The sequence below is a fragment of the Temnothorax longispinosus genome, chromosome 12, assembly GCF_030848805.1.
Source record: "Temnothorax longispinosus isolate EJ_2023e chromosome 12, Tlon_JGU_v1, whole genome shotgun sequence".
Lineage (NCBI taxonomy): Eukaryota > Metazoa > Arthropoda > Insecta > Hymenoptera > Formicidae > Temnothorax > Temnothorax longispinosus.
Window position 1 is genome coordinate 13915703 of NC_092369.1, and position 23762 is coordinate 13939464.

The 23762-nt window shown below is 35.2% G+C and overlaps 3 protein-coding genes across 13 annotated transcripts; 2 read left to right on the top strand and 1 right to left on the bottom strand.

Annotated features, from left to right (window-relative positions):
- Positions 1–1201: 1201 nt before the first annotated feature.
- Positions 1202–4454, top strand: LOC139823122 (methylglutaconyl-CoA hydratase, mitochondrial). The gene is made up of 3 exons (XM_071795435.1): positions 1202–1987; positions 2163–2971; positions 3454–4454. The coding sequence occupies exons 2-3, from the start codon at positions 2223–2225 to the stop codon at positions 3611–3613; spliced, it is 909 nt and encodes a 302-aa protein (XP_071651536.1). The 5' UTR covers positions 1202–1987; positions 2163–2222; the 3' UTR covers positions 3614–4454.
- Pmm2 (phosphomannomutase) lies at positions 4014–8692 on the bottom strand. Of its 11 annotated transcripts, none has more exons than XM_071795444.1 (5): positions 8568–8692; positions 5670–5766; positions 5338–5532; positions 4974–5241; positions 4014–4743 (listed from the first exon to the last, which is right to left on the bottom strand). In XM_071795444.1, exons 2-5 carry the CDS (start codon positions 5727–5729, stop codon positions 4487–4489), a joined length of 780 nt encoding a protein of 259 aa, XP_071651545.1. In that variant the 5' UTR covers positions 5730–5766; positions 8568–8692; the 3' UTR covers positions 4014–4486. The 11 variants fall into 11 exon arrangements, with proteins under 11 accessions (XP_071651545.1, XP_071651547.1, XP_071651546.1 ...); XM_071795446.1 differs by lacking the exon at positions 8568–8692 and adding an exon at positions 7853–7994; XM_071795445.1 differs by lacking the exon at positions 8568–8692 and adding an exon at positions 6370–6511.
- Sgsh (N-sulfoglucosamine sulfohydrolase) lies at positions 6673–9615 on the top strand. The gene is made up of 10 exons (XM_071795425.1): positions 6673–6808; positions 7120–7249; positions 7319–7455; positions 7532–7682; positions 7851–8089; positions 8208–8327; positions 8443–8640; positions 8723–8892; positions 9023–9169; positions 9273–9615. The coding sequence occupies exons 1-10, from the start codon at positions 6694–6696 to the stop codon at positions 9426–9428; spliced, it is 1563 nt and encodes a 520-aa protein (XP_071651526.1). The 5' UTR covers positions 6673–6693; the 3' UTR covers positions 9429–9615.
- Positions 9616–23762: the final 14147 nt, after the last annotated feature.

Consider the following 23762-nt stretch of genomic DNA (forward strand, 5'->3'; position numbering starts at 1 on the left):
TAGACCTACATAAAATAAAAAACACGTACTGTATACCTATATATTCATACGTTTCAGATAAGATATGCGCTTTGTGTACAACTGGCGGTTAAAAGTTAAATAATCTTTACACTAAGCGCGCGTTTATCGATGTGTCAATACATTAAATCAACAACGTAACGATATACATAACATCGACGAAGGATTTCTCAACTTTCATCATAAGGGAACCGCATTTTTTCACCGCGTCCTCATTATAAATGAGGTTGCACTGTTACATTCTTGCAAATATTGCAAGTACGAAAAATGCGCGTATCATTTCCTGTTGACATCGCGATGGTACGATATTTTTTGCTACATCTACGGATTTATTTGAATGTTAATCAGTAATCTCAAAGTCTACGTCTTTTTTAATAATATTATACACACGCGACTACCATGTAAAAGTAGAAGGAATTTCTACACCGATAATATTCTTTCTTGTAGTGAGGAGTTAACGCGGCAGCGTCGTCACTGCCAGAAATAAACACACATTTGCATACAAATGTTTTCCTCGGAACGTATTACGGCGATACGCTCCATGGTTCGATTCTCAGCTGATAGCACGTGTAATTTATTTACGGTTTCGCTATGGGCAAACGTCGCCTCGTTCAGTATCATTACCATTACATAATTAGTTTGTCGCCGAGAATATTTCCGTCAATTGTATTCTTCGAACGTATCAGCGTCAGTGAAAAATTACCGCGCTTGAGTAAACACCATTAAGCGCGTACAAAAATACCATAAAACTGTCGACCATTGCAACACTCTTTCTCTTTACCGATTTCCCAAGAGCCTTTGTATGATTTAAGAAAAAAAAAAAAAACAGACTCCTTTTATTTTAATTAAAGAATAAGTAAAAAATAAACTTTAGTTTTCGCTATTTTGATCTATCAAACTTATATATATGGATCTTATTCTTATTCTTAAATTAGGTTATTGTAATTGTAAATGTATATCTTGCTTCCATTGCATTGTGGCTCAAATGTTTATTGCTTTAATACTCACATGAAAATGTGTGTATGTTGGGCGCGTATGATATGTACGTGTAAATGTATACAGTACGTCGAGCTCGAGTTCATGGAATGTCAAGCCGAAATGATTGTGCATCGTGCGGAATAACCGGAATTACTGCGGATCAGGATCAATGAGGGTCGAGGGCGGTCGAGGAATCTCTGCGGAGGAGAACCCGCCGGAGAGAGAATCAGATAATCAAGTGGCACCCTCTTTCACTCGAATTATAGGTTATAGGCATTTCGTTGGGAACGCGTGTCAACGCGCGCTCGACGCGCACGCGCGCGATGGATCTGACACCAGTGACACCGACACCGACACGTGCGAATGTTGATTGTTGCTTTCATTCGCAACGCAACACGCAACGGTGAAAAAAGCAAACAGTCGTGGCCGCGACTTGGACGCGGAGACGCGGTTGTGTTTGGACGTGGAGAGATTCGCGGCGGCTGAACGGCGAACGGCTCGTCCGTCGTCCCCGCGTCCCGCGTTACGTCTCTCTCCAACCTCCAACTTTCCTCGATCTATCCCTACCATCGCCCATCGCTCACCACCGCTGTCACCGCCGCTGTTGCAATGCCGCTCTGACCGGAGACCGGGGTCCGGGGTCCGGGGTCCGCAAAGTCCAAGGCAGTCCAAGGAGTCGCGGCGTACAGCGAGGCATTCTCGCACGATCGGCACGATCCGTCCGCGGAAATCAAAACCCGCGACTCGCAAGCAACAAATCTTGCACGTTCATACACGCGTGTGCGTGCGGTCCCGCGCGAGCGTTCGCAGCTCGCACGCCCCGAGTCCCGACGCGACGCGAAGTCTCCTGTTGCTGCCGCATCGTAATCCCGAAATAGGATCAAGGATAACGACGTCGTAAATTTTTTCGCGTCTACGTGCTGACTGCTGCGGCGCCGTGCGAGAGGCGAGGCGAGAGTCGAGAGTCGAGAAACCGGTCGGTTGGATTCGGGTAAGTTTTCTTGCAAGATTATATTATATTCACTTAAGTGATATGTTAAATATACTATAAGACATCGCATACAGTTTAATAGACGATAAAAAACGATAGAAGATTAAAAGGAGATAATACGATAGGATACAAATATTTTGTCGAGGATAAAAAAAATGTCTTTTCCCTTTTCCAGATTCCCATTCTAAAAAGAATAAAGAGAATAGATTGCAAGTAAACTAATAAATCCGACAAAATGGTTTCATTAGTGGCAAGCGTCCGAGTTTCCAGCTCTCTTCGCTACTTGTGTGCTTGTGCCGCAAGGACATTGACTACAAGCGCAATGCCAAGTCCTAAGGACGAGGCGAAAGAAGTGATCATTAATTACCTTGATGGAAAGGACAACGGTATCGCTGTATTAGGATTGAACAGGCCTACCGCTCGTAACTCCCTCGGGAAGACCTTGGTCTCTCAGTTGGACGAAGCATTGGCCACCATCAGGCAAAACAACAAGCTGAGAGTGCTGATAATACGCAGTCTGGTCCCAAAAGTGTTTTGCGCCGGGGCAGACCTGCGAGAGAGATTCAAAATGGATAATTCCGAGGTGCTACGATTCGTGTCCTCTCTGAGAGGTCTCATGACCAACGTGGAAACCCTGCCGACGCCGGTAATATCGGCCATCGATGGTGCGGCATTGGGCGGAGGATTGGAACTCGCGTTAGCCAGCGATATCAGAGTCGCCTCTTCCGAGGCCAAGATGGGCCTCGTAGAAACGAAACTAGCCATACTACCAGGCGCCGGTGGAACGCAGAGACTCCCGAGGATAATCGGAACAGCCAAGGCTAAAGAACTGATTTACACCGCGCGGATTCTGGACGGTGACCAGGCGATGGAAATTGGTCTCGTGAACGAGGTGGTTCCGCAAAACAAGGTCGGCGATGCAGCTTACCAAATAGCTCTTTCGATCGCAAGAGAAATTTTACCCAACGGTCCCATTGGTGTTAGGTGAGTTATTGATTGATGTAAAAACTTATTTCAATAAATGTATAATATAAACTATAAAAAGATATATAAGAAGAATAAACAAAGTAAAATAAAGATAAGGATAAGAAATAAAAATATTAGTTTATATAAATATAAAAGAAGAACAATAGAGTAGATAGAGATAATAAAAAAAAACAAAAAAATATAATTGGAAAACGAAGGATAGAACTTTTTATAATATGCCAACGTGCGAAATATTATCATTATTATTATCATCCGTAACAAACGTGACAATGCTTATTTAAACGTGACAATGCTTACTCAGAATCGTTGATACGATCACTCACGTATTATATAATACACATCACACCACACACGTTTATCTACTTGGTCTTATCGAGCACGAGTAATACGCGTTTCTCTGACGCTTGTATTTTACTCTGAACTTTCATTTCCTGACAATATTTATTTATAGATATATCTTTTAATTTTCTATCGTTTAGATTGGCAAAAGTGGCTATATCTAAAGGCACGGAGGTATCTCTAGAAGACGGTATGGAGATCGAGAGGCAGTGCTACAGTAAGCTCGTGGATACGAAGGACCGAATCGAAGGACTCGCGGCTTTCGCGGCGAAGCGCGTACCTGTCTACCAAGGAGCGTGAAAACTTACGGTGCCATAACAAACGCTTAATTTACATATCATGAACGGAATACATTTTATATCACATTTTATACAAAATATATATACGTGTTAACGTTTACTAAGTGATCATACATTTTAATTTTAATATATATTCCTAATATTTTATTAGAAATGCATTTACGTTTTAAAACGAAAGTTTACCTAGAATGGTAAGAAATTAATGTTAAAAGTTTCATGCAAGCTGCAACGACAGCTGTTACAGCATTAACTTTGCATATTTACTATTTACATATGCTAATAAGGTGCCTTTTATATCTTGTCAGTAGCAGAAAAAAAACATTCTACGTCATACTGTGTCGTCTTCCAATAAATATTATATAACGTTTGTCTTTTGTTAACATTGTTATTGTTTAACGTAGTTTTAATATATATATATATATATATATATATATATATATATATATATATATATATGTGTACATATGTATGCGCAAATGTAATGATATATGCGTGGGCGTGTATGCACATGTAAGACTTATGAGAGTGGAATTTGTTCCAGACAAAAAATAAATTACTATATTCTTAATACCAATAACCTTTTTATTCAACGTTTATGACTTCTGTATATCAAATGAGATAATAAAACGACCACAAAAGAGCATATGTACAAATATATTTCTAATGTGCGTGAAAACAGATGTGCCTAGAATTTTAGAGTGCTCAGAAATACTACTTGAAACTATACAAGTTAAATACTATACTTTCATCGTCAGGAATGTAATATACGTGGTAGAAATAAGAAGTGAAGTGAATCTATTACAATGTACACAATACTAATTAAAAATGCACATTTATCTCGACCTAGAAAAATAATTTTTAGGCCTTAGACACATTACATTGGAACATTAAGCTGCTCCTTCTCCCTATTTTCTTTTACCAGTGTCATAAGGACGTCCACTTGGTTCACGGTATCCTTGGGACAAGTGACGCGGTGTCCTACCGTCAGATCGCTCTCGTAAATCTCGTGATCGTTACCGCCTTCGGCAGTTTTGTCACCGAAGAAGTGTATTTCGTCATATCCCTGGATATGACGCAAGCAATATGTTTTATCCCAACCGATGGGAAAAACATCGAAAGAGATTTGTCCCCCTTAGAAAAAATAAATAAATTTGCTTGCTAAAATTTACATGTAATACATTAATTTATACATCTCAGTACTCAGTAGTACAGTAAGATATTTGCAATAGTAAAATATAGACAATTAATAATATTTTGAAATAATTTAATAAATATTATTAATTTATTATATTAAAATTTTTAACTATGCTATAATCACGTATTAACTAAACAGAATTATTTCTATATAACATGTTACTTACCGATACTGTAAGTCAGACCCAAATCAGGAAACTCCTTTTTAAGGACCTGTATGAATTTTTCACGAATATGATGTTCATTGTCGTATTCATGAAATTGTTTGCGTTCTTTCTTGCTGCAATTCCGTCCTACTGGTGTAACGTTCATCATGCCCGTACGGAATTCTATAAATGTTCCACGCTTAAATGGCAGCTTGAGCTCAGATATGTATCGCAAGACGAAATTTATAAAATCCTGCAGAGCATCCTCTCCAAGCATATCCTGGATCGACTATAATTTATATATTGATAAGATACATGTTAATAAAGAAAACGCATTATCTGTCATTGTCCTTAGACACGACTACTACTTCTACTCACTACTTACTTGGGACGGTAAAGCTTTGCCATTTTTGAAAGCGATAAGGCCATTTTCCGCAAAGACATACTTATACTTTTCAAAGAGATTTCTACCACCTAGCTGGTCTCGAATCTTGTTTAAATCAGAGCCTCCGACAACAGCAATGTCAAACTCTTTCTTTACAGTTTCTAGGAGAAACTTTTCAACCTCAGAACTGATTGGCTATAAAAGACAATATATATTTTTAAAACAATAGATAAGGATACAGGATAACGTAACAATAACATAGTATTGTAATGTCCAAGAAGAAATATAGCACTGTTCAGAGATAGAATATTTTGGTATGCAAAACGTAATACCTGCTGTGGTTCGGTGAGTGTGCCATCCACGTCAAACAGGCAAATAATCTTGTTCGACATGACGTAATCTTATATCGTTTAACCACTCGAGAGCTCTCTGAAACACATACTGTCATTTAATACACACAGAAATATTCACAAATGACTAAAATACATAATTACATTGCGCACAAAATAAAATAGAAACGAGAATGCCTTTAAAATTATATTAGATGATTATAAGCCATCAGCTTTTTTTATTACAATCAGCTTCGAGATGAAGGAGTTTATCGAAGAGTGAGATTTTAAATCACGTGCCGAGAAATGCCATGTAATTGTAACCTATCCCAACGCATTCGGAGCAACTCGGAATTTCCGGAGGTAACGCTGAAAATTTTGACATACATGATGCGATCAAGAGCATTTCGCGCGACTCGCGAGATTAGCGACGATAAAAGGTTACATTCAAAATGAAATACAACAAAAAATATGATATATACAAAAAAGAGGCGTATATGTACGTATATACGTGGCCGGTTTGACGTGTCGAGTGTCGAGTCGTGCCTTGTGTGAGTGAGTGTGGCTATGTCAGAGTGGTCACGTGGTGACGTGGTCAGTATCGCCAGATGTGGTGAGATGTGGCCAGATGTTGGATGCTGAAACGTCATGTACCAATCGAGCGATAAAAAATGTACCAGATACGGTGCAGAGCTGCAGAGACCTTTTTGCAACGTTTTTCGTTGACAGTTGAAACGGGGCGCGATTGTAATCTTCGCGTTTGATGGACTCGTGCGCCGGTGCACGTGTCTGCACACGATGCGGACACATGGGCCGCCCCGCGCCCGCCAAGACACAACGTGATAGATAAATCAAGCCCTTATATCACGTGTCTGCTACTCTGCTATTTCGCGGAAGAACAGAAAATTTTCGATCGGTCGTATTGGCAGTACTTGCGTGTGCATCATGTGCTTTTCTCATGCACGTTGCGCACACACGTGTATGACGTGTATCGCTCACGCATACATGTGTGTTACCCAATTGCGATATGCCGTGGAACAGTTGTTCGAATAAATTATGCCTTTTGTGCATTGTCTTATTGCAATTATCTGGATCAAATGGAAAAACCAATACAGCTCAACAAAATGTGCTTTTGTTGCTGGGTAATTTACATAACGTACTTTTTTACACACATAAATGTGATTTGCGAATATCTTGTCGAATAATTGGAATAAATAAATTGTAGCTTTATATAATTTTTTTTTTCCAAAAATAAGAAAGTACTTTAGGAATTAGAATTGCAAATGTAAGAGATGATATAATGAACAAGAGTTACAAACTCCTTTAGTTGGCAAAAATTAGATACATTTTGATAACTTTGCAGTTAGGCCAGTTAGATCAATTTTAGATTCACAATCTATATAATTCGCGTCAAACTCGTCACTGTTTGAAATATTTATTTATCAATCCACAGCTGATGATGCAGGATTTGAAATGCGATCATACTTGAATAAAATATGTCAAACCCCTAATTTGGATAAATTAGCAAAGGAAAGTCTGCTATTCAATAATGCATATACATCAGTCAGTAGCTGTTCACCAAGGTAGTTTTGTTATATTCAAATTTAATCTAATTAATAAAGATATATAAATCTTAAATTTTGTATTTATAGCCGTTCTGCAATATTAACTGGATTACCAAGTCATCAAAATGGGATGTACGGTCTTCATCATGGAGTTCATCATTTCAATTCTTTTGATAATATTCAAAGCTTGCCAAAAATATTAAAAAGAAACAATATACGAACGGGTAATGAATAACAGATTTATAATATTGCATTATAAATTATCTTATCGCGTAATGTTTAAATATTTTCTTTGTGCAGGAATTATTGGCAAAAAACATGTTGGCCCCAGTATCGTTTATCCATTTGATTTTGCGCATACAGAAGAAAATAATTCTATTCTTCAAGTAGGTCGCAATATTACTTATATAAAGCTACTGGTCCGCGAATTTCTGTCACAAAATAAAACACAGTAAGTAATATTTTACATATAGCGCGATTTTTTGTCATGTGTGTATATGTATAATAAACAATATAGATGACATATTATTTTGTTTCGTGCACTTGAAAAAATTATGTTTTCTTATTACTTATATATTATTCTGTAAAACATTTTCTCAAGTATATTAAAATTTTGCAGACCCTTTTTTCTATATGTTGCCTTCCACGATCCACATCGGTGTGGGCATACTCATCCAGAGTATGGTAATTTTTGCGAAAAATTCGGTAATGGTGATGTTGGAATGGGTACAATTCCCGATTGGAATCCAGTATATTATCAATGGGACCAAGTTAAAGTGCCCTACTATGTTCAGAATACTGAAGCTGCTCGGAGAGATATTGCTGCCCAATATACAACAATATCACGTTTAGATAAAGGTATCTCTAAAATGTTATTTGAGAGATGCTCAAGTATATATGTTTCTAATATGTTATGAGCAAAAGTTTTATATATTATATATATATAACAGTATTTAAAAAGAATATAATTTTTTAGGCGTTGGCCTTATTCTTGAAGAATTGGAAAATGCAGGATTCAAGAACAACACATTGGTGATTTATACGTCTGATAATGGTATACCTTTCCCAAATGGTCGTACAAATCTATATGATCCAGGTTTGTAAATTTAGTTACATTTAAAGTACTGAGAAAATGAAAACTAACAAGTATTGGAAAATATTAGCGTTGTAAAAATACAAGCATGTAGATACTAAAAAAAAAAATTCTGAAGGTCTAGCTGAACCCATGATGATGTCATCACCAATCCATGGCCATAGGAAAAACAACGTGACATATAGTTTGACGTCTTTACTTGACATAGTACCGACAATATTAGATTGGTTCAATGCAACTTACATGGATGAAGATTCCAATGAAGTGTCTTTTCCGCAACTTACTGGCAAATCACTTTTACCATTGCTTCTTGAAGGTATATACATATATAAATGCAATACACTGTCTTCTATTAGAAAGATCATACTGTAAAATAATCAATAATATTCCATTTATAGAACCCACAGAAAATAATACGGCAATCTTTGCTAGCCAAACACATCATGAAGTTACCATGTATTATCCTATGCGTGCGATTAGAACTAAACGCCACAAACTTATACATAATATTAACTACAGAATGCCATTTCCTATCGATCAGGACTTTTACGTATCTCCGACTTTTCAGGTAATCTGGGGGAAAAAAAAGAATATCCAGAAAACAGTATTAGTTTTTTTTTTACTGGAGTTGAAATTATTTTAAAATAGATTTGTTAGTATAGACATTCATAAATAATTCATCATTGTATTATATGCAGGACCTTCTAAATAGAACAAGGAATCATCAATTTCTACCATGGTATAAGACATTAAAGAAGTATTATCAGAGACCAGAATGGGAATTATATGACTTAAAATATGATCCAGAAGAATTAAATAACATAGTTTCAAAACCGTCCGCAAAGGTAATAGATATAAACTTGTAATTACACTAATCACACTTTCTCTTTGATAATAGATATATATAATAAATGCTTTTCAATTTTTTATATATATTCTGAATTTTAGAGCATATTTGTCGAGCTTGAAAAACGATTGTCCGATTGGTTAGAAACAACAAAGGATCCATGGCTGTGCGCGCCAAATGGTGTGCTGGAGAATATTGGACGAAACAGTAACCCTCAATGTATGCCACTGAACAATTTAGAGTATTTAGACGATTAAGATTCTTTCCTAATATTGATCGTCGATAACTATTACATGTTTTCTTTTTTATAATTTTATATCCCGGATTGTATACATAGTAATGATAAGTATTAAATATAAACTATAAAAAATAATACTCAATAATATAGAATTTTTAATATTTGTACCCAAGTAATGAATAATAAAAACAAATATTGTAATTTAATACTCAGCTTAATATATAGAGAAAGAATAGAGTTTATAACAATGTTCAATATTCATTTAATATTAAGAGAAAAATTAAATGACACAAGTACAACCTGCTCTTGTAATTTAAATATAATTTACCAACCTTAATTTAAACTCCTAAGGTATTTACGATGGTAAAGTAGCTCTTGATGTTGATGTATTCTTTGACTCTCTTTCGCGATACTTGGTAAGCATTTCATTTAATTGATGAACATAAGCCGATGATTTGTTGATGGATTTTACTACTGCCCTCAATTCTGTCGCTATTTCATTCATCTAGAAATGTATGAAATGTTGTCAAATGTGTCTTATCTTCAAAATCACACTACAGAATAAATAAAGATGTTAACTACATGCAGGCGATTGTTAATATTTATGTAAATATAAGGAAATCTCACATATTGCTTATAGTTCAGATATCTGTTATATTTTTGATTGTTATTATAGATTTGTTTTATTTGAATCATAAATAAAAGACACAAAGCGAGGCCACCCAACACAACGAGGGAATTTGAATTCTGGAGTCCGCGTAAAACGAGCATCACACTTGTTGAGATTGAGGTTAGAACTCAATAAAGTACATACAAACAATCGTTACATAATATTAAAATGAGCATAAGTCAAGACGTTAGTCTCGTTTAGGCAAAGCGTTCTCTCGTAAAGTGACAACGTATTTCGATTATTCGCATTTTTACGTTCATTTTTATAAGCAATGCCGAGGCCGAGAGTGGACTCTTATGACATGACAGATGACAGTTCCACGATATTACACCGACAGATCGACTTTGATCGACTTGCGAACTTGCGATATTGCGATGCGATTCGAGAGAGATAACCTCGAGTATCTCTCTGGTCTGGTTTTTCTCTCTTTCTCTTTCTCATTATAATGAAAAAGATTTTATGTTCTCTAAAGGGAAATATATTTTTTAATCATAATGAATCAAAAATACTTATATGTATTTAAAATTAGTTACTTACTAATTTTTTAATTGTAACTACGAATACAAAAAAATTTCTAAAATTATGGTATGTAAGTACAATCGACATTAATTCGTCAAGTTGCTCATAAAGTTATGACCGGTGTCAACAATTGTATAAAAATAAAAATTAATAAAAGAGGAGAGAAGATCATACAACATGCTTTACTGATATTTATATATATTTTTATATTAGATACCAATAGTACCAATATAATTTTCCACTTTTTAGGCAAGTTATAATAAAATGTTTAATTAATGTATGGAAAATATCGATTTCGAAGAGATACAAAGTTGATATATATAAATGCGATAACACAAGTTTACAACACTGTTTCAGCACTGTTCATAATTCAAGGTTAAATTTTTTACATAAATTTTTAAATAATATATAAAATCTGTATGTAATTGTATACATTAAAAGTAATATTGTTTACAAGTTATAAAATAATGTAAGTGGACGGTTCTGGATAACGAAAGTCATTGTGTTTTACATTGTTATAAAATGTCTTAAGTCTAATTATTATTAGTTGTTGGCTGAATTGATGGAACTGTACTGTCTGTAGAAGAAATGTAATTCCTTGTTTTCTTTCTGCTTTTCTTATCTATTAGCAGATAATATATAAGGAAATATTGTCTCAAAAAATACGTCCTTATATACTTGTTCGTCAGCTTAAAATTAATCTATATATAATATACATTCTTATAGTTATTTCGCTTGTTATTCTATTTTAAGTACAATTTTATACTGTTTGATCCTATATATATGTAACAAAATTAATTTACTTCTTTGCAATATTGTTTAAAAAATTAATGTACACATCCGTAATAAAATAATAAAATTAAAGAAAATAGTAATATAACAAGAAATGGTAATACTTAGGAATTTAGTTTTTCGCTTGTGTATGTACATTTTTTAACATCGATATATGCAGATTATATTTTAATTATAAATTATCAGATTATATGCAAATAATATACAGTTAAGTGTTTTTTATAGAATACCATCTGTGTACAAAATCATCTTCTACATATATACATTTATTTTTTACACCTCTTCTAAGCTAGCAGGACCAAATCGGCAGAATCAAACCGGACCTATCAGAATATTTAGTACCCATTTTGTACTAATTTGTACCACTAATAACAATTTTGTATCCCGTGCCATTTCGGAGAAAATCGTGGCGGTGCTACCTTAGCAAAGCTAAAAAGACCACAAGAAAAAAAAAAAGAAAAAAAGAAAATTAAAATTTGTACCATACAAATAATACATTCATCCCTTCTGCTCGAAAAATAACTCGCCGGCTGATGCGCAACAGCGGAGTTGTTTTAGCGTCCATTCGTATCGTTAATTAAATTCTTTATCCGTGTTCCTTCCGAATTTCGAAGTCGCGCGACACAACGCGAGACGCGGAGTCATTGTCGGTAAAAGCGAGATTGATCGTCCGAAAGAACGTATAATCAATATTATACTATCGAATATATTATCGAATGCGACGTACCTCGGTATCTATATAAATTTCGCGAAGCACATGTATTAAATTCGATACATCAGTTTTTCGTAATCTAAACCGCCGCGCCGGGACCCGGCGGGCGCGATTTATTCGTGTATTATCTATTATTATTCCGCGATGCGGTCTGATTGTGAATATTGTGATGTGAGAGCGGCGGCCGGCGGCCGGCGACGTTAAAGTGCGGTCGTGCGCGCCGCGGTAAACACGAGTAGTGGGGGTAGAGGAGCGGTTCGAGGCGTGCTGACGTCACGCATACCGTGCGCGCACCGTGCCTAGACACTTGTAGCTCCCACTTTGTCCCTACCAATCGCGTTGACGAGAAGCCGTTAGCCGCGGCGCGGCGCCCGCGTCCCGCGACTCCCGCGCTCCATGCATCAGTGCAGAGCTGAGAGCGCGGCTTCTTCGTCGTAATCAGTCGTAATTTTTCCGTTGGCCGCAGGGGGAAGTGATCCGCGCAGTTCCTTGGGCCTAACAAACCCACGGCATTAACCCGAGTTCCCGACACCGCGGACATACACACACAACTACACATACTCGCGTCAGTGCAATTGAAAAAAGACACGCCTCACGGCTCATACTTGCGTCAGTGCAATTGAAAATAGACACGCCTCACGGCTCATACTTGCGTCAATGCAATTGGAAAAAGACACGCCTCACGGCTCATAAGACTATTGGTTCGCCCTGGCCGTATTCGGGGCAGTATTGCCTGAAGGCCATTAAACATACGAAGAAGAAGAAGTAATTTTTCCGTTGCCGTGTAACTAAGTAGGTACGTGCCGCGTCGCGAGATTAATGCCGGGAGTGTCGTGCGAAGTGTTGAAAATATCGCGGAGATCGCGCGATCATAAGCGACGATATCGGTCGATTTTCCTGAATGTCGTGAGTGAGTGGACGCGACGCCACGGTTGCTTTTGGCGAGTGAAGTTGGCCGTGCGATTTACGAAATTCCGCCATGTTCGACTACCTGCGGGACATCGCGGATCGCGGCACGGGTGCGGCGTCGAGCGGATCGTACAGCTTTTTCGCCGTAATTTTTCCGTCGCCGTGTAATCAAGTACTCGCCGCGAGATTAATGCCGGGAGTGTCGTGCAAAGTGTCGAAAATATCGCGCGATCATAAGCGACGCGATCTTATCGTCGATTTTCGTGAAAGTCGCGAGTGAGTAGTGACGCGACGCCATGGTTGCTGTTGGCGAGTCCGCGAGTGAAGTTAACCGTGCGATTTACGAAATTCTCTCCGTCATATTGTCGTCTCCCTGCGGGACATCGCGGCACGGCGTCGAGCAGATCGTATAGTTTCGTTCGTAGCTGCTCCGCCGTAATTTTTCCGTCGCCGTGTAACCAAGTACGCGCCGCGAGATTAATGCCGGGAGTGTCGTGCAAAGTGTCGAAAATATCGCGCGATCATAAGCTACGCGATCTTATCATCGATTTTCGTGAACGTTCGTGAGTGAGTGCGGAGTGCGCCAACCGGCCAACGGAGTACGGATTAACGCTGCAACGGAGAAGGACCTGGCGAATCGTGGACAGGAGGAGGAGGCCTGGCAAAGGCATCGGGCCCCGACGGAGCAACCTTGGGGTAAGTGTTATTTCTCATTTTTAAAATTAATTGTTCTTTTCTATTTATTCGCGTCGATTTATCTCGGATAAGCAAGAAATAATTTGAGAAACCGAACGTTTATCTAAAATTTTATAAAAGTTTATATTCTCATAAAGGTTTTTCTCAGGAAATAAGTAAATTATATATTAGTAAATCTAATTAAAAGACGACGTAGACGTGACGTTTAAAAATTATTTTTTGAAACATTGATTATTTTGAGCGTCTATTTAATATGAATCTTTCATTTTTGTGTTACAGAATCATCGGAGCTGACTAACTCCGTCCGTTGCGCATCGGTCGGTGAGTGACTTTTTATAATGATCACTTGATTCTGAGGTGTGGAGTGTTACCAGATAGCTAAACTGAATCTCCCCAACATGTTCATGAATTTTCCCCAAAATTTCCCCAAATTGTTCATAAATTTTCTCCAAATATCCCCAAATGTATTAATATATAAATCGCTACCCTGCTTTTGTGTAAAGCGCCTAATTTAAAAATTTATGTCTTTTATGGATTGATAAAAGGTAATACCAATATTGCTAATTCATGAGGGAGTACACTGGCGGTGCATCTTGTCGCGCTGGGTCTAAATATAACCAAGTCAGGCGTGATATCATGCATAGGCATGAAACAGACAATTACCACGCAACCGTAAATCGTACCCAGCTGCGTAATATTTAAACGTGCTACAGATTTACTGTAACATTTATGGAAATTATATATTTAACGCCTCGCATTTTCGTTCACGCTTTACATAAATACAAAAAAAATGTAGACCCCGATACTCGTGTAGTTTACTGCAATAGAGAAATCATTAGTGTTTATGTCATTATATTTAAATGATATAGTACACATTTTCTGATATATTATATACCTATTACATCATATTTAAACATTATATAATATAATCCAATATCTTTCTTCCTTACTAGAATAAGTATCAAACATAATACAGAGAAGAGAATTATTTTATACAGCTATAGATTATATAGTTATAGATAGCAATATATAATTATATAAAAAGCAATATATAAAACTATGCAATAATATACATATTATAGATATATTATTGCATAGTTATACCAACATAATTAAACATAACACAGTTATACATAGATGAACATAAAATAATTATGTATATATGAACATAACATAACATAAATGAACACTTAAAGTTACGTACATGAAAATATGTCGAATATTTCATCTTGCTCAATTTCTGTATTTTCAACCAAGTACATATTTTCAGAGTTAAACTTCTTAAGCATATTTATTGTTGGCTGAAAGTTTTTACACCCTTGTGGCATATTAAACCGTATCCGCATAATTGCATCTGCAGTTTTTACAGCCATTCTATTCCTTAACTTGTTTTTTATTACATTCATTATCGAAAAAGCGCGCTCAACTACAGCATTTGAAAAAGGCAAACACAGCATTGCCAAAGCAAATTTTGTAATATTGCCAAATTGTTGTTGGCCAGCAGAGTTCTGATACTGAAAAACTTCAACCCAAAATTCTTCTGGAGTAGATAATTTACTCCACTGCTTGGTATGAAGAATATTCCATTCATCTATAGTCATATCAATATTTTTACATATGTTTTTAAATGCTACAACTAATTCAATTATCTTCGGCTTTATTTGTGACGTTGCTAGCTGTGGAGAAAGCAAGCTTATTTTTTCCAATAATTTAATATTGTCAGGGATTCGGTTCTGTAGCTGTTCACACAAACAGATCAAGAAGTCACGACATCTCTCTTTGATTACTTTAAGTTCGTGATGAGGCAAGCCAGAAGCTGCTTGTTCGAAAGAATACCCAAAATCGATAGCCTCAATTCTCATTACATAATCTTTGAAGTTAAAGCTAGCAAGATTTTTTTTTTCCAATTGTAGTCTTGATGGAGGTATAAGGATATTCATATAATAGTATAAAAGAGAGTGCAAATCATCTAAAAGTTTAAGAGAATTAGCATTTTCTGCTTGGAACGTTTTGTTAATCTCCGTCAGAAGTTTTAACATATGCTTCAAGAAAGTTAAGTAAACAAAATTAGACTGTGTATTAAACATATTATACAGTTGGTCAGCTGTGTAGCATCTCTCCTTATCTTTTACTATATTAAAGTGAAGTTTTAGAGCATCCCATTGATCAATTATTTTTGTTATTGCTTCACATCTTGCTAACCACCGTGTACCTGATAATTTGTCAATTTTAAGAGGTTTCTTATCTTCTAAGACTTTATATAATTTTGCATACTCAATTTGACGCTTAGAGCTGCAAGAAAACCAGTTGTGGCACTCTTTAACAATAAAATCTAGATTTCTTGGTAAGCATTTACAAGAATATTCAGCAGCCAAATGAAGAGAATGACAAACACATTTAACTACTACAAGTTCACTATTAGTTTCTTTTAAAATTGAAGAAAATGAATGATGTTTACCTATCATAACATTGGCTCCATCAACTCCAATTCCAATCAGATTTTCCATTTTAAGGCCATCTTTTAAGATTTGATTTTTAAAAGCTGATATTAACGTATTAGCATCACCACCCTCTATCTCTATTAATCTATAGAAAGTTGTTACGATTTTTTTCTTCGTTTCACTAAAATATCTAATAATAAGGCAAAGAATTTTCTTGGTATCCACTGCTGTACTTTCATCGATGATCAATGAGTAATGTCCATTACCAAGATCATTAATAAGATCTTCCAAAAGACAAGGAGAGATAACATTATTTATTAGCGCTGTACCTTTAGTTCTATGGATTTTTATTTCACTTAATACTTGAGATTTGTTATCAAAAGTTGGTATTAAACTCCCAAGATGGTCAACTGAAGATACCGAACAATGTTCTGCAATAAAAGCAGCAATTTTTAATTCAACTACTTTTCTTTTATCCGATATAGTTTTCGTTACAAAATCTGTTATGTTCCTTGAAGCATGTTGAGAATACTTAAATGCGTCCAAATGTTTTTTGCATTGACCATGTTTTTCAATATCTTTCTTGTGAGCCTGAAGTGGACACCGACAAAGCTTGCAATACGCTTTAGTATTTTCACCCGGCAAGGCAGACAGCCATTCTATAATAAATATTGTAAATTACTACATAATTATTTGCATAGTAAGAAAAAATGTATCTTAAATTGTGCATATATTTATATGCATTGCTAATGCTGATATCGAGAAGAGGCATTAATAATTAAAAGTAATAAACTTACCAGAAAACTGTGGAATTAATTCCCAGGCTTTTCTATATGTCCTTTTTTCTTTAGACATACTAGCTTATTTCCTTTGTATAAATTAATCTCAACTATATACATTAATCTTAACATATAAGTCACATAAACTGCTTATTTACTATTTTTATTCTAACCTTGCTAACAGAATAAAACAAATGAAAATATATATGTCTCATTTAAAATCGTAACCGTCGTAACCGTGAAAGCACCTTCAAAGATTGCGTTTGTTTTGGCGCTCACAGCAGTGTAAGCCTGTTCTTTATCGCTGCACTGGTACAGTAGTGCAACAATAAAGAACAAACCCAGCATCATTTTATCCTTGTTTATTAAATATTAAACAAGGATGCTTACAAGCACTGTAAGCGCCAAAACGATTCATTTCCGGTATTAAAATCTATAGTATACGATGACATAAACTATAGATTTTCAATACTAGAAGAAAATTTCCGAACGTAACCATAATATCATGGTTTTTCCCTAAAAAAATCCCCATGTTTAAGATGTTCCCCAAATTTTTCCCCATCAATTTTTGTTCCCCAAAATTTCTCCATTAACGTAAAAATTTCCCACTTTGGGGAAAAAAAACCCCAATCTGGTAACACTATGAGTGAGTGAGGTGAGATTGGGTGAGATCAAATAATGTTTGTGATTTATTTCGCGGTTCGGTTCGTGGTTCGCGGTTCGCGATTCGGATTGTACTAATTTTTTTCCAACATTGATTTATTTACCTATTGATTTATTCATCGTTTGATTTTTTAATTTCGGTTACATATATATATGTCTCTTTTTTTCTTTTTTATTTTTTGAATTGATAGCAAAGCAAAGAATACAACGACCATACCTACCGGTCCGACAAAGATCAAGGTCTTGCCGGTCTTACCTCGGGGCTATCGTGAATTTATAGTCGGCGCCGTCTTTAGATTTGTAGAATTCGAACTGGATATCTATTTGTCCCAACATTAGTTATCCGGTCCATTGCTACGATTATTACAGCTTTTTTTATTATTATGTCGCTGCGGCGTCGAATAAAGTCGGGATTAATAATCGCGGACAGCTCTCTCGGTTTAATATACATAACGCCGGTTAATATTCGTCGCGTTTGTAGCTTTGTATAAATTTTACGTCCGACATTGGCCGAACGCGGCCGAAAATATCAGAGATTTTTAGCTATTGCGTCCATTGCGCGTCAAATGCGCTTCATTTCTCGTCATCAACCCCCTTACCCTCCGTTTGATTTTTTAATTTCGGTTGTTTCGTGTACATTATGCTATTTAAATTCAGATATTTGCGATCAAGATATAATCTCGACGATTTCGATTAAAATGCGGTTAATATATTCTTTGCATTCTTTGAGTCGGGGCCGGCCGCTTGGTTGCCTTTACCTTAAAATATACAAACAAGCGCAGTTCTCGTGCCTCTTCTTGTTTAAGACATTTTCGTTATTTTTTTTGGAACTTGCAGCTGAAACTTATCAAAAATATATTTTAAAAGAAATACCTAATACAGATTTCTCTAAACATTTTTACGTAATATTTAATTAATATTTAAATACTGTCTAACATTCCTTTTGTAATACGTTAGCTCCAGTTTAAGTGCACAAGCAGATATAGTTTCCTAGAGATATCAAACTGTTAGAAAAAACGTGGTCTAAATTTTTTAGGTAAAGAATTAAAAATTGGTAATATGGAATACACATTGGAAAGACTGTGATTCCATTTTAAAGTACTGTAGGTGAAATAAGAACTGCCGAAATTCAGTAGCTTTGAATCGGTAACATTCGCCTAAACTTCTCGTGCGAACTTTTTTGGACAATTATGTGTAGCTATTGTTAGTAAACGCTCGGAAATATACCTTTTTGTTTATATTTAGTGCTCTTGGTTTAAATTTTTCACCAATCCACGCAGCCAGTAAAATATCGGTTCGGTTCCGGTTTCGGTACATAAAAATATTTAATAAAGGTTTCGGTTTCTCTGTTTCGGTTTTCTAGCTAACAAAAGTATCGGTATTGCGCAAATTAGTTTTTTCGGTTCCGGTTTATCAAAATTTTTTTATTTGAAATTTGTATTAATATAAATTATTTACATATTATCAGTTTTTTATTTAATGATTTACTTTTAATACGTAATTAGGATAATAATTGTATCAATAATTATGTGCAAAGCATTAATGGACTTTAATTTAAAATTATAGATCTATTTTTCACATATATGTTTTGTATTTTGACAATTAGTAGTCCTGAGAAATGAGGAGGGGAGGGAAGTCGCTGACCACTTTCATTTACATAAATTACAAAAATATTTTCTATTAGGCTCTAGAATCTATCCATTTCCGAGCCTATTCTTTTCAAGGCAATAGATTATAATATATGCGCAACTTAGTTTTTTTCCGGTTCTGTTTTGTTAAAATTTTCTTGAAATTTTTATTAAATTAAATTATTTACATATGCATACTGCGTGTGCCACTGTAAAGTTGGCACCGCATTTTCAAAAATCGTCTGGATGTATATTTTCCAGAAGAAACCTTTCCCCAGCTTTTTTTCTTTATTTGAATGAATGAATAATTCTTTAAATGAATTTTTGACTCAATGTGTTCCGTACAGAACAATGCCAGCTTTTTTTATCCGCGGTTCTATAGTACTATCTCTTGCACCCATCGCCAGTCCCATGAAATCGTCCGTTTTGTTTCAGTCCACGTCTTTACAGTCTTTACACTTATATAAAGATGGAAAGCGCGTCTAGTATCTTGTTTGTGCATTGCAGTATATCACGAATCGATCGCGAAAGATATATTTACTCGGAATATTGCATTTAACATTTGTGACTCCCTGCACGAAATAACTTACGCAAAGCTTATACGCAAAAACCCAATCATATCCGCGTATAACGCGGCGGGAGAAAAATAGCGTCACGTAGCGAGCTCTCGGGTGTCGCATAAAATTCCGGATCGACGACAGGGATTTTCGTCCGATCGATTGACTGAGTCGCGGATTTATATGTTATAACTTAATGGTGAGACAACGAAGCAAGCATCGATTGCTCGCTCTTTATTGCTTTATTTTAATCAGGTGTTTCTGAGACGCGACGAGCGCGTGATTCATCTACACGCGTCGTTGTGCGATTATAAAATTGTTCTCAACACTTTCAAGCAGAAACCCGGACCGGATGAAAATATCGGTTCGATTTCGGTTTCGGTACATTAAAATACTTAATAAAGGTTTCGGTTTCTGTTTCGGTTTTCTAGCTAACACAAGTATCGATATTGCGCAAATTACAGTTTTTTCGGTTTCGGTTTATTAAAATTTTTTTATTTGAAATTTGTATTAAATTATTTACATATTATCAGCTTTTTATTTAATGATTTACTTTTAATACGTAATTATGATAATAATTGTATCAATAATTATGTGCAAAACACTAATGGACTTTAATTTAAAATTATAGATCTATTTTTTACATATATTTTGTATTTTGACAATTAGTAGTCTTGAGTGATGAGGAGGGGAGGGAAGTGGCTGACCACTTTTATTTACATAAATTACAAAAATATTTTTTAGGCTCTAGTAGAATCTATCCATTTCCGAGCCTATATCCTTTTCAAGGCAATAGATTATAATATATGCGCAACTTACAGTTTTTTTCCGGTTCCGTTTTGTTAAAATTTTCTTGAAATTTTTATTAAATTAAATTATTTACATATGCATACTGCGTGTGCCACTGTAAAGTTGGCACCTCCATTTTCAAAAATCGTCTGAATGTATCTTTTCCAGAAGAAACCTTTCCCCAACTTTTTTTTCTTTATTTTAATGAATTTTTGACTCAATGTGTTCCGTACAGAACATTGCCAGCTTTTTTTATCCGCGGTTCTATAGTACGGGTAATGCTCAATGATATATGAATAGATGCCATTCAATACTGAATAAAGGTTTCGGTTTTCTAGCTAACAAAAGTATCGGAATTGGGCAAATTACAGTCTTTTCGGTATTGATTAAAAAAATTTTTTTTATTTGAAATTTGTATTAAATTAATTTATTTACATTTAGATTTATATTTAGAATTGGTACTTTATTTGCCCCAAAGGGCCTTAAAGGGCGTTTTTAAGGAACGTACCCAAATTTTTACATATTCTCTATTCCCATAAAAGAAACACCTGGCCATTGTGCGACTTCACAAATTAACACCCACCCTCCCTTTCTCTTTATATATTTCTAGGACCTAGACCGAACGAAAATATCGGTTCGGTTCCGGTTTCGGTCCATTAAAACACTTATTTATATAAAGGTTTCGTTTTCGATTTCGGTTTTGTAGCTAATAAAAGTATCGGTATTACGCAAATTAGTTTTTTTGGTTCTGATTTACTAAAATTTTCTTAATGAAATTTTTATTAAATTGAATTGTTTATATAATAAGTGATGATATTTCGACGTATAGATGTTACTTCATTGTTTTCTATGTTTTCATCTTCGGGTCTTAATTTTTTTAAGATGTAATGATTTTTAACGGTACCGGTTTTGATTCCAGTCCTATTGGTTTTACAAAATTTCCATACGGTTTTTGTTTCAGAGACAATGCGTTTTCATTATTTTAATTATTTTTAATTATTTTCATAACTTGATTTACACGATGCAACACAAATAAAATATTTTATAAAATTATTTATTTAATAATTGTAGTTGTTCACCAATCAATTCCGATTATTATGATGTAATGGTATCAAAATATTAAATATGCAAACAATTAATTATATAATGTAATAAAAAAAATTTACTCACCAACCGTTGTTTCGTCGCAGTCGGTTGGTTCCGCCACTGCTTCAACACCACACGGCTAACCTGGGGGCTAGGCTAACCATATTCGTGATGTTGTCACTTACGACAGTCCATCGATCTCACATGGCACTTCTAAATTTCACAAACACGTTATACTTTCACAAGTGCAAAGTACGATTATTCCGATCGAATGATTCTGATAGTGACGAGCGCGAAATAAAATTTTACAAGACGGTTTTGTCGAAAAAATTCGACGTTGGTTCGACGGGACGCCGCATATTTTTTCGAGAGAAAACGACGTCGCGTTTTACGGCGCTGGTTTTGATTTCTTGCACAGTCTTCTCGTCTTCCCAGTATTTGTCGAACACGAAGCAGTTCAGATTTTCTGTGCTTTCATCTAAATCTGACTGATAGCTTGCGATCATTACATTTTATTTTTTCGAAATAATATAATTTGACCCAAGTTTATGACCAATGGCAAAAGTGGTTTTCAAAAACTCAAATGATAACTTATAATACAAATCTACAATAATATCATTTTTCTAAATTATTTTAATAATTCTGTGAGGTCTCGGAGATCCCATCCACATTTGTCATCGTAACTTCAGCAAGAATTCAATTTATTTATTTATTTATTTTTTTAATTGATTGAGAATCGATCAATGAATAGGCCCATAATGTATAAAAGTCAATGTAATTAAATCGATGCGTTCCGTTTCACGCATGAGGCGCATAATGCATCATTTATCCCTGTTGTTCACCGAATGTTAAACAAGGATAAGTGATGCATTATGCGCATCATGCGTGAAACGGAACGCACTCCTAAGAGTTTCGAGATATGCAAGTAAAAAGAAAAGAATATAGGGGACAAAAGTCCAGAAACGCGAAAAAAGGAAGTTGGGCTGGGATCTTGGAGTCTTCACTGTGTATACCTAGGGTTAACAAGCAGCACTGGGCTGCTGCATTCTCGATGCTGCATACCAAGGAAGAAATTGATATAATTCATATTTTTATTTAAAAAACCGTATGCAGCACACGGAAAGAATGGTTTTGCTGAAAAATGTGTCTAAAAATTTAGCTCAATACAAATCTGAAAGTAATTTTGTTGGATCATCAAAATAATTATGTAGAATACCTAAACTGATTGCTAAAATGTCAAAATTTTTTACAGCATTAGCATTACCATATTTCAGCGACTTACTATAATTATTTTGATGGTGCAACAAAATTATTTTCAGATCTGTATCTAGCTAAATTTTTAGATACCTACAGTCGTTTTGGTTCGACCCAACTGGCCAAATTAATACTTTTACATATAATAATAATTTGGCCAGTTGGGTCGAACCAAAACGACTGTTGTTTTGAATTATTTACTGGCGACGGAAGTTACTTGTTTTGTTTTTAGATACCTACTTCAGCAAAATCGTTCTTTCCGTGTACATATTTTTATTAGGATCTAAATATCGCTAATTTATAGATATTACTAATGTAAAATGTGTATAAAATAAGTCAGTTGTTGCGATTTGTACACTATATTTTCTAAGATCATGGATACGATAAAGTCTCCATCGTTTCCAGAAACATATTAATATATGATTCAAATGAATGTTACGCGTCAAACTGGTTCGCAAATAAGTGTAATGAATTTTATATATGTACTAGTAAAACATTTAACGTTCATGTACCACTACTATGATGTATCCCCCTGAATCAGCTTTATCATTAAATTCCACTTTGGATGATATATCAGTTAATTAGAATCTCGACATCTATGTTTCAGTATCATTTTACAGATACGCTTATAATAGATTGCAAATTCGAAATTTTTCACGATCTAATAAATAAAACTGTACGTATGAATTTAGAATCATCCACATCAGTAGTATTATATTTAAAGGGGTGAAACGTTTTGAAGACTCGACTGTTGAATTTGAGTCTAAGGATGAGAAATCAGTGAAATTTATGGAGAAGAACAGTATGTTATATCAAAAGAATTGTTGTACGTCACCAACAGTAACTATTTTAAGAATA